General features: G+C 54.8%; 1 protein-coding gene across 3 annotated transcripts; it reads left to right on the top strand.

The window, feature by feature from the left end:
* The first annotated feature begins 1,126 nt into the window (after positions 1–1,126).
* On the top strand, positions 1,127–14,276 carry SMTNL1 (smoothelin like 1). 3 transcript variants are annotated; one of them, XM_084894868.1, is made up of 8 exons: positions 1,127–1,375; positions 6,935–7,626; positions 7,876–8,008; positions 8,116–8,167; positions 9,103–9,261; positions 9,460–9,574; positions 9,678–9,829; positions 13,986–14,276. In XM_084894868.1, exons 2-8 carry the CDS (start codon positions 6,937–6,939, stop codon positions 14,128–14,130), a joined length of 1,446 nt encoding a protein of 481 aa, XP_084750994.1. In that variant the 5' UTR covers positions 1,127–1,375; positions 6,935–6,936; the 3' UTR covers positions 14,131–14,276. The 3 variants fall into 3 exon arrangements, with proteins under 3 accessions (XP_084750994.1, XP_084750995.1, XP_084750993.1); XM_084894869.1 differs by lacking the exon at positions 1,127–1,375 and adding an exon at positions 1,727–1,957; XM_084894867.1 differs by lacking the exon at positions 1,127–1,375 and adding an exon at positions 1,943–2,298.
* The last annotated feature ends 733 nt before the right edge of the window (positions 14,277–15,009 follow it).

Here is a 15,009-nt window from a genome sequence, read left to right as displayed (position 1 = left end):
CATCGATCAGCTGCCTCTTGCACACCCCCCACTGGGGATGTGCCCGCAACCAAGGTACATGCCCTTGCCCGGAATCGAACCCGGGACCTTTCAGTCCGCAGGCTGACGCTCTATCCACTGAGCCAAACTGGTCCCGGCTAATAGAACATATTCTATATTTTGATTTTCTTATTGTCTATCCACACTGAAGTGTCAGATCTATGATCTAGTTTTGCCCATTTTTTGTTGTGTTCACCGCTGTGTCTCCAGCACATACAAGATGTTCAAACGTCATTTGATCAATGGATACACATAACTGTCTAAGAGAAGTGGGGTTTTTGTTGTTGTTGTTTGTTTGTTTTTAAATATATTTTATTGATTTATTTTTATTTTATTTTTTACAGAGAGGAAGGGAGAGGGATAGAGTTAGAAATATCAATGAGAGAGAAACATCAATCAGCTGCCTTCTGCACACCCCTTACTGGGGATTTGCCCGCAATCAAGGTACATGACCTTGACCAGAATCGAACCTGGAACCTTTCGATCCAAAGGCCAACACTCTATCCACTGAGCCAAACCGGTTAGGGCATGAGCAGAAGTTTTAATGGGTGATTCAGTGAACTTATATTTTGCTGTTTTCAATACCTAATGATAGTAAGACTAGAAGATAAATGAGTTTTAATTTTTTATTCCAGTCAAGGGCACATGCCTGGGTTGTGGGCTCAATCCCTAGCAGAAGGCAGCCAATCAATGATTCTCTCTCATCATTGATGTTTCTATCTCTTTCCCTCTCCCTTCTGCTTTGAAATCACTAAAATATATATTTTTAAAAATAAATAAAGGACAGCAGGCTAGAGAGATATATGAAAAAGCTCACCTATCTTGGGTAAATAAACTATGGATGTGTAAAGGAGATATCTCAATACTGGAGACTGCCAACAACCATCAATATTGAACTGTCCGGCATTGGTACCCACACATCGCTTTCCGATCACCCCAAGCACAGGCCCCCAAGTTCCAATCCCCAACTTCTATTAACTAAGTAATTAGCTCCTGTATTCAATATATTGAGCACCTCATGTGAACCAGGCAATTTGCTAGTTCCTGGGCAGACCGCCACGAGCAGAGTACACACAGTCCCTGCCTCAGAGAGCTTAGAGTCTAATGAGAGAGTCAGATAATAAGGTAAATTTGGATCCCAATAAGTAGTATGAAGAAAATGAAACAGGCTGAAACGATGGCGTGGAACTGAAGGTCACAGAGCCCTCTCCGAGGAAATGGAATTCGAGCTGCGAGCAGAAGAACGAGAAGGAGCTAGTCTTGCAAAGAGCAAAAGCAAAAAGGTTACACCCCTGCGTGTGGCGAGGAATCGATTTATTTAAGGAACAGGAAGGAGGTCAGTGTGGCTGAAGTGGTGGGGGCCGGGAGTGGGGATGGGGGGAGCCACAAGCTTCCTAAGTTGTGTGCGTGGGTAGGAGAGGGGGGACAGGGGGGCGGGAAATGCTCTGCACACATTTTCCAAAAAGCAGGGCCTCTCATAGGACATAGAGAGAAGGTAACGATGGGCTTGGTTTTTCTGAACAAAATCTAGATTCAGTACAAAAAAAGGTCACTTCACTCAAAACTGGAGCTCAGCTTTGTGTTCCTAAACTCTAAGCCCGGGGATCCATCTCCTTGGCCCCTCAGTCTTCTCCCCCCGCCCCTCCCCCCTCCAAATCTCTGCCCGGTGTGAGCCCGGGGACTTCCTAGACACCCCAGTATAGTCTGGGCAGCAGCTGTCCCACTGGCTCCCTCCTTAGCCCACCCTCCAGCAGCTGCTTTTGTCTGAGGAAGAGTAAAAGGGACTGACTATTTAAAGACACAAGGTGGGGGGCGGGGCAGAGGAGGCCGAGCCTGGGCTCTGGATGAACAGGGGAGGCCAGAGGCTGGGGACCATCCAAATGGGCCTGCAGATGGTGTTCCGGGTCTCCGGGGCCAGGCAAGTACGCTGGGAAGAAAGACGACCAGAAAATGCATGCTGCTGGCGGAGGTCAGGGCAGGAGGCACAAGCACTATGATTGAGAGGTGCCACCTGTCAGATCTCCCTGGGAAATCTGAGCCTCCCAGGGCAGGGGACAGTGTTGTACCAACAGGGCCGTAAACAATGCTCTTCGGAGACCCAAGGCTCTCGAAATGGGGGTGGGGTGGGGTGGAAGGAGGGCGGAAGGTGGAGGGGGCAGGGACAGAAGCACTGGGGGCTAGAGGCCTCTGGCAGCCAGGCGTGAGGTGCTCAGCTAGAAGAAGGAGACAGCTCCCCAGGCCCCGGGCAGAGGCCCCCAGGTAAGAGAAGCCCTGGGCTCCTTTCTGAGGGGCCCCCCTTTATCTGCCAACCCCTCTCCCACATCCCAAGGGCAGCAGCCTCCAAGCAGGGCCCCAGCGTTGGAGAAATCCAGGCTTCTTTTTAGATGCCAGAGCTCAAGGACTCAGTCTCAGGGGGTGCTGGGCAACCCGAGATCACCTACCGAGCAGCCTGCAGGTGGCCATCCACGGGAGGCCTGCTGGGCAGAGGGGCTCACTGGCTCAGGTGGGCCGGGTGGCGGACTCTCTAAGCAGCTAGGAGTGGCCTCAGGACTGCCGGAAGGCAGATGGGTGACAGTGGGTCTGACGGTGTCAGCAGAACCATCAAATGTCATCAGCACCATCTGAGGCTTGGAACTGGGGCTCCTGGGTTCTTTTCCTTCCCATCTGCCAAGAGCAACAGGAAGGGGAGAGGAACTGTCTGCAGGGCAGGCCTGCTATGAAGGCTTCCTGAGGGAGGAAGGAGGAAAGGAAGTAGAGAGGAAGGATGAAAAGAGAGAGCCCAACTCCTCAGCCACATCTGACTGTCCTCACCCATCAGCGAGAGGCCCCGCACACTGGGCTGGAGCCTTTTTTTTTTTACAGAGAGGAAGAGAGAGGGATAGAGAGCTAGAAACATCAGTGAGAGAGGATCATCGATCAGCTGCCTCCTGCACACACCCTACCGGGGATGTGCCCGCAACCAAGATACATGCCCTTAACCGGGATCGAACCCAGGATCCTTCAGTTCTCAGCTGATGCTCTGTCCACTGAGCCAAATCAGTTTCGGCTGGGCTGGAGCCTTTGAAGGACTCTGGCTGCGCACCTGGTGGGAGCAGCCACTGTGGTTCAGGCTCCAGCTACTTGTCAGGAGACCTGGATTCCAGGTACGGGTTGGCCATTTAATTGTCCTGTGACTTTACTCAAAAGACTTCTCCTGCCCCAGCTTCGAATTCCTAATGTGTGCCATGGGGCCATCCTGCCTGTTCCCAAGGGCTAGAGGCGGGAACCAGCAAGGTAAAGCAAGGTGCTATGTGAGCTATAAGCTGCTCTAGAGTTGTTCGTGCTGGGGGTGAGGTGTTTCTGAGTTTCTTCACTCTTATCTATTTATGACAAGCCTGGAGGGTGGAAAAGCAGAGGTGATGATGAACACGCAGCGTGGCTGAGGTGTGTGTGTGTGTGTGTGTGTGTGTGTGTGTGTGTGTGTGTACACCTGTCCTTCCCCTCCACCACCCTGAGGGTGTAGTATGTAGATGAAGAGAAAAATGGGTGCAGCACTTTGCTATGTCTTGGCCCATTACTACCACACTTTGAGGTCTAAAAAGGGCTGGTGACCAACTTACTGGCCTTCAGTTCTCTTTGTCTTCAAGGCTAAATGCCCTCACAGCTGGGTCAGAGCCTTACATGGCTGGGAGGAAGCCAACCTACACAGTCCCAGCTGATGCGTGCTGAGGGTGCCCTCCCCAGCAGGCAGGTTTCAGAGTGCTTCCTATGCAGTGGTGTCCTTAACGCTCCCCATCCCTATGCAGCGAGACCTATTTTTACCTCCAAAAATCAAAACACCAGACGGGCAGGTAGCTTGCTCAAGGTCACACCATTAGCACCTAGTGGGAGCTGGGGTCCCATCGTAGGAAGACTCCTGAGTCACGATCTTCACCACTACTCGGTACCACCTCCCAAGCAAGAGCGCAGGGCAGTGAGGGGTTATGCGGGCCATGTAGACCAGGCTGGGCCATACTTTCTTCTGCTAAGCACGGCATTGCTCAAGGAGTAGGCGCTTCAGGAAAAACAGCAAAAAATAAAAGAAAGCAAGAAAAAAATCATGGTCAAAGAGGTTTGGGGAGCCCTAGATGGTTTGGCTCAGTGGATAGAGCATCAGCCTGCAGACTGAAGGGTCCCAGGTTCGATTTCAGTCAGGGCATATGCCTGGGTTGTGGCTCGATCCCCAGTGTAGGGCATGCAGGAGGCAGCTGATCAAGCATTCTCTTTCACCACTGATGTTTCTATCTCTCTCCCCCTCTTCCTGTCTGAAATCAATAAAAATATATATTTTTAAATAGGTTTGGAGAAAAGTTAAATAAGGTTAAGCCAAGTTAAAGTTTCTTTACTATGGGGTATCTAAGTGCTCATGAAGTTGCATAGTTTAAAAGGGTAAAGTTTAGGTTCTGAAACAACCTTAGCCAGAGACTAAACCCCTCGGCCCTTATTAATGTCTTAGTGGACCCTAATTTTCCACGGAACACAGTTTGGGAAAACTGATCTAGACCCATCCTGTCATTATTGGTAGAAACTGAGGCTCGGAGAGGCAAAGGGACTCGCCCAGGTCTCAGAGTGAGTGACTAGGAGATGGGGACAAGGCCAGCTCAATGCCCTGGCTCACGTGTCCCCGCTAACACATGCTGGGGCAGCTGAACCATGAAGGGCTCTGGTGGCAGGGGCAGCACTAGGACAGTGTGAACACCTTCGCCAATTCCACCTGCTTCCTAGGAAATGGTGGGCACGAGTCCAGGGACCCTCAGGACCCTGGTCTGGGGCAGTAAGACCCGAGAACAGAGCCCTGGCCCCCCTCTGCCTGTCCTGCCTCTGTCCCAATTACCCAGGTGCCCTCTCATCCAGAAGGATGGCATTGCGGAGGGCAGGAGGTATTTTTAGCCAGTGACAGGAGTGTCTGCTTTTCTTACTGGCTGAGTCATGGCCTGAACACTATTTGGGGGTTGATTTCTTTGTCAACAGACCCCTCAGAAGGGCAGGGCGATGAAGGAGCTGGCCCCAAACTCCTCATCCACCTGTTATTGCAGATCCTAGAGTACATACAGTACTTGAATAGGAAACCCCAAGTTAGGTGTCATAACCTCCCTCCCCTCACCAAGCCCAGGCAGTTGAAGGATCACATTTCCCTTCAGAGGTTTGAGAGTCATTTCTATTCTTTGCCAAAGGAGACTCTTCCACGCCCAGGCTCACCTTTTCCGAGAACCAGAGGCTGGCAGAGCTGGCAGAGGCTGAGACCAGCGGGCCCAGGGATCCCCAAACTTCAGGCACCCTTATACTACCTCCCTGATTTAGTGCTATCTGTACCCCCTGCTTTCCTGAATGTCTTCCTCTGAACTAACCTATCTGTAAATTCAATAAATGTGGGTGGTGGTTGTTGTTTAAAAAAAACAAAAGAAAAACATTATATCACTACTATAGGCCTGGTGCATGAATTCATGCACGGGTGGGGTCCAGCTGCCCCGCCCTAATGGGGGCTGGTGGAGGGGGGGTGGCACGGGCAGTTGGCCGGCTGGCCCCACCCCTGATCAGGGTGAAGGGGGCCAATAGAGAGCCGGGCTGGTGCAGGGGTTCCGATGGGAGACCAGATCAGGCTGTTGGCTGCGCAGTGTGCATCATAGCCATTGGTCATTCTGGTTGTTCTGCCGTTCCGGTCACTGAGCTTTCATATATATACAGTAGATTGGAAAAAGCAGTAGAGACAAAACCATATTATTAAACCCTGTCTAACTGCTCCTTTCTGCTTTGGGCTCTGCGCCTGAGGCTCGTTCCATCACTGTTCCAGAATGCTAGTGTGGAATTGTAACCACCCAAGCATCATCCTATGCACTGAAAGGCTGTTAGTTCAATGCCCAGTCAGTGCACATACCTAGGTTGCGGGTTCTATCCCTCGTCGATATGTACGGAAAGCAACCAATCAATGTTTCTCTCTCAGATCGATTTATCTCTCTCTCTCTCTCTCTCTCTCTCTCCTTTCTCTCTCTAAGTATGTCCTCAAGTGAGGATTTAAAAAAAAAAAAAAAGGCAAAAATCATTGAAAAGGCATTATGTGACCTAATATTCTTTTGTTGTTGTTGTTAATCATCACCTGACGATATTTTTTCCATTGATTTTTATTTTTATTTATTTATTTTTAATACATCTGTGGGGGTTTTTTAATATATTTTTATTGATTTCAGAGAGGAAGGAAGAGGGAGAGACAGAAACATTCATGATGAGAGAGAATCATGGATCAGCTGTCTCCTGCAAGTCCCCCACTGGGGATCGAGCCCAGGATGCAGACATGTGCCCTTGACCGTAATAGAGCCTGGGACCTTTCAGTTTGCAGGCTGACAGTCTATCCACTGAGCCAAACCATCTAGGGTTTTCCATTGATTTTTAGAGTGGAAAGGGGGAGGGAGAGGGAGAAAGAGATAGAGAAAGAGAAGGGACAAGAGAGAGAGAGAACATTGATGTGAGAGAGATACACAGATTGGTTGCCTCTCCATATACCCTGCAACCCACGTATGAGTCCTTGACCAGAATCAAACCCATGACACTTCAGTGCACTGGCCGATGCTCTAACGGCTGAGAAACACTGGCCAGGGCATGACCTACTGTTCTTTAAAGCCCAAGCCACAATCTGCAAAGGGCAAGTAGGTGGACACCATCCAACAATATGTCAGCGTGGCCCACTCCCCACCTCTGGGGAAGCAGCCCTCTGTCCCTTCATTTTACCCCAGGGAAGTGGATGCTCTGGTCACATGTCCACGTAGGGGGCACCCAGGACTGAAGCCCAGGCCTCCAGACTCCTGGCCAGCGCTGTCTGAGGGCGGGCTCTCACCTCATGCAGGATGGGGCGTGACCAGGCCTGCTTGTCTTCTCTTCCCAGAGATGGAGCAGAAGGAAGGGAAGCCCTGTGAGGATGGGACCACTGTCTCCCCAACCCCAGGGACCCCAGGGACGCCAGGAGGTGACGCCTCTGTGGGAAAGGAGGCCAAAGGCACCAGCACCGCCGCAGAGGGGCCTCCGGATGGGGCAGGAGAGCAGGAACGAGCTCCAGCGGAGGGTGGCGCGTCAGCGGAATTCCAGGGGGGAGCCAATGGGTTGGACGAGGTCAAGGTGGAGTCCAAGGTGGAGGCTGAACCTCCAAAGGAGGACCGTGGGCAGGAAGAGACCAAAGAGGCTCCTCGGGAGGTGACGGGTGGGAAAGAAGAGACCAACTCTGAACCCAAGGAGGCCGAGGGAAAGGCGGGGACGGTGTTAGCCACGGAGAAGCAGAAGGCTGAGGAGAAAGCGGCCACGCCCGAACCCGGGGAGAAAGCCGATGCGGAGGACCAGGCCAACGCTGAGCTGAAGCAGGGCGCTGCCGAGCAGGAGGCTGGGGCTGCGTCCACGGAGGCTGATGGGGAGCAGGAGGCCCCGCCAGCCTCTCGGGAGGAGAGCGCCGAGACGGAGGAGCCCAAGGCTGAAGCCCAGGCGAAAGCCAGTGCCCCAGAGGCCACGTCGGACTCCGAGAAGAAGGCTGCTCTGGAAGATGAGGCCCAGGCTGAGCCACAGGAGAGTGGCCCGAGGGAGGAGGTGGTGAGTGAGGCAGGCGAGAGGAGGGAGGAGGCCCCACGATGCTCAGGAATCCCCTGCCCCCAGGGAAGCAAGGCCCCTGAGTTTTATTTCCTGGGGAAAGTCCAGTCTCCCTCCCATGGATATCAAGAGCCTGGGGCGGGAGCTGCTGCACCGTGTCCAGGCTGCCTTGCAGATCTTTCTGTAGCCCTCACAAAGCCCTGGGCAAGCGCTTGTGTGGCTATGAGCTCATCCAGATCATGTCGGTTCCAGGAGTCAGGCGGTCCCAATGAAGAGCAGGACCAGGGTGTGGAGAAAGAGTTGGAGGAAGGGGCAGGGGCGTGTCCCAGCTCCCCCGAGGAATGGCCCGAGAGCCCCACGGAGGAGGGTCAAGGCCTCAGCCCAGGTGAGTGAGAGCCAGGAGCCCCCAGGCTGCTGCAGGGGCTCTCCTGGAGGGCGTGCAGGGAGGGGGCCTGGAGGACTCACCTCCCTCCCCCTGCTCCTTTCCTGCAGAGGGGCTGGGCCCAGACACCGCAGCTTCCGGAGAGACCAGTCCCTCAGCCAGGTAAATGCCCAACCCCAGGGCCCGGCTCCAAATCTCCCTAACTCCAGCCCCCCTCAGCTGGGCCTGGGCCTGGGCCTCCCCAGCACCTGGCCTGAAGAATTCCAGGATTCCTGGTCTTTGGCACCTTTCCCAGGGCAGAGCCCAGGAAGCTGAAGGAGCCAGGCCTTGGAGGCCAGGGAGCATCAGCACAGCTGGTCCCCCCCTGTTCCCCTCCATCCCTGGCCTCTCGGCATCCCTGGCAGGCCTTACTGAGGCCCTCATCTTGCCGCTCAGCATGTTTCCATGGTGCCAGCACCTTATACAGAGCATGAGCAGAAAGCCCGAGTTTGGACGACTCTGCCACTTACCAGCTGTGTGACCTTGGCCATGTCTCTTGGCCTCTCCTCATGTGTGACGTGGGTGCAGTAACTGTTCCGCCCTCGTAGGGCCCGTGTGAGGCTTACATCATATGTGTATAAAGCACCGAGCACAGTGCCTGGTGCCCAGTGGGTGCTGGAGAAAATGAGAGCCGTAACTGCCCAACTTCAGTCATTGGAAGGATCTTCCTTTATTTGGACCCGAGATCCACCTCTGTGTTACTTTCTTAGAGAAAGATGTACTCACTGAGTGATCACGTAGTTCCGTGGCAGGCTCTGAATTCCCCTTCTTACTCAAGCCTGAGGGCCATCTTGTCAGACGAGGAAGCTGGGGCTCAGAGAAGTTGCAGGAGCAGTGCCAAGATCACACAGCAAATAAGAAGCAAAGCCGGGCTTCAAACTCAGGCCAGAGCCTCGCTATTCCTTCCAGCCCCTTCCAGTGCCAAAAGTGGGCGCCCCAACTGTCCATGTCCCTCTGGACTGCAGGGACCCCCACTCCCAGCCCGGTCCCACCCCTTCTCAGGACCCTGTGCTGACTGGCCCCAGCCCTCTTACTGGTCTCTGCGCCTTTCTGCATAGTGAGTCTTCACCCAGCGAGGTGCCCCAGAGTCCCACGGAGCCCCCTCCCTCACAGGAGAAGAAGAAGGAGAAGGCACCGGAACGCAGGGTGACAGCCCCTGCCCGGCCCCGGGGGGCCCGAGCCCAGAACCGCAAAGCCATCGTGGACAAGTTTGGAGGGTAGGGAGCGGCTGGGCTGGGCTTTCCCAGGCCGTGGGTTGGTAGGATGGAGGCCTCAGGGGGTGGGAACAGCCCAGGCCAAGGTGGGAGGGCTGACTGAGGGTGGCGGGGCGGTGGGGAGAGCTGGGGCACCTCCCTGAGGGCGCTCTGGGTGGCCTCCCACCTCTCCCGCCCGGCCTTCTCCATCCCTCCCCACAGGGCAGCCTCAGGCCCCACGGCCCTGTTCCGGAACACCAAGGCAGCCGGGGCGGCCATTGGCAGCGTCAAGAACATGCTGTTGGAGTGGTGCCGGGCCATGACGAGAAACTACGAGGTGGGCGCGGGCCAGGCCTTCCCGGGCGCAGAGCTGGGAGGGCTGCGGGGTGCAGAGCCCGGGGCGGAGGCTCACGGAGGCCGCCCCTTCCCGCCGCCCGCAGCACGTGGACATCCAGAACTTCTCGTCCAGCTGGAGCAGCGGCATGGCCTTCTGCGCCCTCATCCACAAGTTCTTCCCCGACGCCTTCGACTACGCCGAGCTGGACCCCACCAAGCGCCGGCACAACTTCACCCTGGCCTTCTCCACCGCAGAGTAAGCCCCGGCCCGGACCCTGAGCCCGAGGGGACGGGGCTCGGTGCCCAAGGCCTAAGGGGGCGCTACATCACCACTCAGGGGGGTCCGGAATGTGGCCACACCTTGGTGTAGCCCACAGCCTTTGATCACCAGAAACTGTTTCAGGCCAGAGCAGCGGGTGAATTGACAAAATCCCTGCTTGCCCTGCAGCTTACAGTCCAGAGGGAGAGAGATCCTTAACACGCAAGCACATACCAAATATCATGCCCAGGAGGAATAGGTGCCATAAAGACAGCGCCAGCAGGGGAGGGGTAGAGAAGGGGGAGGGGGAGTGAAGGGGGGACAGGCCTGCTGTTTCAGACAGGGTGGTACAGGGATTTGGGGTCAGGTTCTGACTCGGCCATTTGTTGGCTGCGTCATCTTGGGCCTTCACCTCTCTGAGCCTCATATTCCGATCTTTAAAATGGGCACGAGGTTCCCTCTGCTGCAGGGCTGTCCTGAGAATTAAGTAAATGACTGGTCAAGTCCCCAGAACAGTACCTCACACCCAGAAGACACTTTGAAAGAGTCCTCCTAGCTGCTGCTCCTGTATCGTAATGAACGAGACCACAGCTGTGAAGGTGTGTTTCACTTTGGAACCGGAAGGAGGGTTTGTTCCGGAGACGCACACAGCTGGGGGCCGGCAGTGGTGAGGGACGGAGACCTGGGTGGGCCTGGAAAGGCAGGAGGCGTGTGAGGAACAGAGTGGCCCAAGGAAGAACCTGAGTGAGAGGCAGATACGACTGCTGAGTGGGGGCCAGGGCGGCGCTCTCATCACCAAAGCACTAGAGCCAGACGTCGGTGCCCACCAAGGCCTGACCGCTTCCTGAGGCCTCAGGACTCCAAGGAGCTCCCGCCAGGAGCGCCTGTTTTCTCCTGTCCCAGGGAGAGGCTTCCGAGCCACCTGGCAGAGGCGGGACTGTGCAGAGGCCGTGGCCAGTGAGGGCAACTCTGGCCTTGAGTGGGTGCCCCAAATGTCTGTGACCCTGGGGGCACTTCTAAAGCCCGGGACCGGGAAGAGGTCACAGCCGGTGTTAGCAGCCCCCACGTCTGAGAGGCTGAGCCCTCCGGTCCTGTGCGGGCCTGGCCACCACCAGGCTGCAGGGAAGCCTGGAACAGCAGCCTCCCGCTCTCCGGGCCTGCGTGTCCCCATCCGCAGAACGAGAGCTTTGGGTATGGATCTGTGCTTTCGGCGGGTGCTTTCCCCCCAGCAGATTTCCCAAAGTATTCCATGAAAAACAAATTTAAAGGAGAATCTTTTTAGGTCGGAGGATTCTTGGAGCTTAATGCCCAACCTCCCTTCCCAAGAGGGTCCCTGAAGCATGTCCATGGGCCCTAGGGCACCTGGAGTGCCACTGAGGACCACCCATTGATGGTCCAGAAGGTTCCTTCCAGTTCCACATCATCCCGCCAAGGGAAGGGATGTGTGCTTGGGTGGGGGCTCAGCGGCTCAGAAACACCTTTAGGGACAATGACAAGGCAACATGGATTGAGAGGGGCTGTCTGCCAGGTGGGCTGCTAAGTGCTTCCCTTGGCTTATCCTTCCTGTTCACGCCTCACAGCATCCCAGAGCGTACATCCCAGAGTGTGCTAGTAGATGTGGAGATGTTCCGTGACATCCCAGGGTGGGACAGGAGGGCTGAGGCAGAACTGAGACTGGAAAGTGAACTCCTAATCAGGACTGAGAGCTCCACACGAGCCTCAGAAGTTTCGCGCAGCCGAAACCGGTTTGGCTCAGTGGATAGAGCGTCGGCCTGCGGACTGAAAGGTCCTGGGTTCGATTCCGGTCAAGGGCATGTACCTTGGTTGCGGGGTGTGCACACACCAGTAGGGGGTGTGCAAGAGGCAGCTGATCTATGTTTCTCTCTCATTGATGTTTCTGGCTTTCTGACCCTCTCCCTTCCTCTCTGTGAAAAAATCAATTATATATATATATATATATATTTTTATTTTTTTTAAAAAAAGAAGGGTGCACAGCTCCGCCCTGGCCAGGGGTCCCTGGCCTGTGGGGCACGAGGCATTGCCCTCCTCTGGCAGCTGCCTCGCCTTGGTTCTACGCCAGGCAGAGCCACAGGAAGGCAGAAGGAAGCTCGGCAATGATGATGGGCTGACAGGAGGCATCCGACAGCAGGGTGAAGGGGGGGATGAGGCAGGGACCGTGGGGATGGAGGTTGGGGAATAGAGGTTGAGGTGCCGAGTGTGAATCCTGCCTCCTTAGCTCTGTCGCCCTCGGCAGCTGACTTAACCACCCTTATGGGTTCGAGTGAAGATTAAATGTGCCAACTAAGTTGGCCCCTGCCAGGGCCCTGGCACCTTACCGTCCCCGTAGAACTCCCCTCTGATTCCTGTGAAGTCCTGACCGAGGGGAGGACTTCCAGCTGTGCTGCTGGAGGAGCCTGGCCCCCAGCTCCTGTGCAGGGAGACCCACACCCAGAACCCGAGGTCGCTGTAGGGAGCAGGTCCCATTCTTCGAAATCCTCCCGTCTGCGCTCCTCCCCCGGCACCCAGGCCAGTCCGGCTTGGGTTTCGGCCCAGCTGTCTCAGCCCCAAGGGAGGATTTCTGCTGGGACCCTGGTTTCTCCTACTGCCAGCACCCACGTGGCTTGGCAGGCTGCGGCTGCGGAGGCCTGGCTTCAGGGCACGGATGCCAGAGGTGCCAGGCCAGCCTGGGGCCGAGTCCCAGCCCTATCACTCCCTCCCTTCAACCTTGGGCAAATGATCAAACTGCTCCGCGTGTCCAGCCCCTCCTCTGCAGGCCGAGGACGGAGGGGAGGTGTAAATGAGACAGTTCAAGGGGAAGCGCTTGATAAAGCACCTGGCCCACGGGCGCAAGGCCCCAACAGTGGTTAGCTCAGATTACCAGCCTTCGCAAAGCCACCAAGGGCAGCTGGGGAGACAGAAAGAGAGGACTGACCTCCGTGCAGCCCCTCACACGCATCGAGCACACCTGCCTCAGGGCCTTGGCACGTGCTATTCTGCTGCCTGGCACCCTCATCCAAGATCTGGACACGATTTACTCTCCCCCAAGAGACCTTCCCGGAGCACCCTTCTAAACATACTGTCAACACAGGAACGTCCCCGGCCTCCCTCCTTGCCTCTCACCATCTGATGTACCACCTATTTCATGTGTTCGATTACCGTCTTCTGCCACGAGATTGCCAGTTAACCTGAGAGCAGGGAAGTTTGGGTTTCATCCAGTACTGAATTCCCTCAGCAAATACACGGAGACGGGATGAAGATGGAGACGGTTCAGCTATGAGCCATCATTCTAACTAGGATTGGAGTTCTGTCCTTTATTTTTTTTAAATGTATTCTATTGATTTTTTTTTTTTTTTTTTTTTTTTTTTTTTTTTTTTTTTTACAGAGAGGAAGAGAGAGGGATAGAAAGTTAGAAACATCAGCCGAGACCGGTTTGGCTCAATGGATAGAGCGTCGGCTTGGGGACTGAAGGGTCCCGGGTTCGATTCCGGTCAAGGGCATGTACCTTGGTTGCGGGGATATCCCCAGTAGGGGGTGTGCAAGAGGCAGCTGATCGATGACTATCTCTCATCGATGTTTCTAACTCTCTATCTCTCTCCCTTCCTCTCTGTACAAAATCAATAAAACATATTTAAAAAAAAAAGTTAGAAGCATCGATGAGAGAGAATCACCGATCAGCTGCCTCTTGCATACCCCCTTCTGGGGATGTGCCAGCAACCAAGGTACATGCCTTTGACCGGAATCGAACCCGGGACCTTTCAGTCCGCAGGCTGACGCTCTATCCACTGAGCCAAACCGGTTTCGGCTGGGGTTCTGTCCTTTAAACTCTTCCGGAGGAGCTTGGCCTTCGGGAGGACAGACACAGGAGTGTGTGAGAGGGGCGGGTTAATGCAGACCTGGAGACCAGGGGGTCCCGTCCCACGTGAGGCCACCGTGCAATGAAGACGGTGGGCTCTGGAGTCAGACCAGGCGGAGCGTCAGTTTTGACTCCATCCGGGCCCCAGCTTGCTCATCTGTGCACCGGGATAGCTGGCCTAGATGACTCCCATCTCCAACACACAGTCCATCCGTGCTGGGCTGCCCCCACCCTTTCCCCTGGCTCCCAGGTTCTTCACCTTGGCTCTGGTCCTCACCCCACCCCTCCTCTGCCTCTCAGGAAACTGGCCGACTGTGCCCAGCTGCTGGAGGTGGATGACATGGTGCGCTTGGCAGTGCCTGACTCCAAGTGCGTCTACACCTACATCCAGGAGCTGTACCGCTGCCTCGTGCAGAAGGGCCTGGTGAAGACCAAGAAGAAATGAGGAGCCGACCGACCCTGTGGACAGGGTGCCCAGCTGCCCAGCCCCGGCCCAGGACTGCCTTCTGCTCCAGAGACAAGAGAGCCGGCCGGGGCTTGGGCAAAGGCAGGCGGTACCAGTCTTAACGAATTAAAGGTACTTTTGTAAAATCCTGTCTGGCCCTCCGTGCTCCCGCCCTATCCCAGCTGGGAGCCTGTCCCTCTCTGCGACAATTAACCCTGGCTGCCAGGATTTCTCAGCTGACATTTCCTCACCCGACACAATCTTTTCTTTCTCTCTCTCTCTCTCTCTCTCTCTCTCTCTCTCTCTCTCTCTCTCTCTCTCTCTTTTTAATATATTTTATTGATTTTGTACAGAGAGGAAGGGAGAGAGATAGAGAGTTAGAAACATCGCTGAGAGACATGGATCAGCTGCCTCTTGCACCACCCCCACTGGGGATGTGCCCGCAACCAAGGTACATGCCCTTGACCGGAATCGAACCCGGGACCCTTCAGTCCACAGGCCGATGCTCTATCCACTGAGCCAAACCGGTTTCGGCTCTTCTCTCTTTTTTCAGAGATTTTTTAAATTGACTTTTGGAGAGCTGAAACCAGTTTGGCTCAGTGGATAGAGCGTTGGCCTGCGGACTGAAAGGTCCCGGGTTCGATTCCGGTCAAGGGCATGTACCTTGGTTGCGGGCACATCCCCAGTGGGGGTGGTGCAAGAGGCAGCTGATAGATGATTCTCTCTCATCGATGTTTCTAACTCTCTATCCCTCTCTGTAAAAAATCAATAATATATATATATATATATTATATATTATATATATTATATATATTATATATATATATATATTTTTTTTTTTTTTTCTTTTGGAGAGGAAAGGGAGAGGGGAGGGAGGAA

Source organism: Pipistrellus hanaki, assembly GCF_964339955.1.
Source record: "Pipistrellus hanaki genome assembly, chromosome: 9".
NCBI classification, from domain to species: Eukaryota; Metazoa; Chordata; class Mammalia; order Chiroptera; family Vespertilionidae; genus Pipistrellus; species Pipistrellus hanaki.
Note: the sequence above shows the minus strand (reverse complement) of the source record. Positions and strands in the feature narration are given on the sequence as shown.

Bases quoted from the DNA above. Each gene is read 5' to 3' on its own strand.
- SMTNL1 (XM_084894868.1), top strand. From the start codon at position 6,937: ATGGAGCAGAAGGAAGGGAAGCCCTGTGAGGATGGGACCACTGTCTCC. The intron at 9,575-9,677 runs GTGGGCGCGGGC...CGCCGCCCGCAG, and splicing joins CCATGACGAGAAACTACGAG to CACGTGGACATCCAGAACTT. The intron at 9,830-13,985 runs GTAAGCCCCGGC...TCTGCCTCTCAG, and splicing joins CTGGCCTTCTCCACCGCAGA to GAAACTGGCCGACTGTGCCC.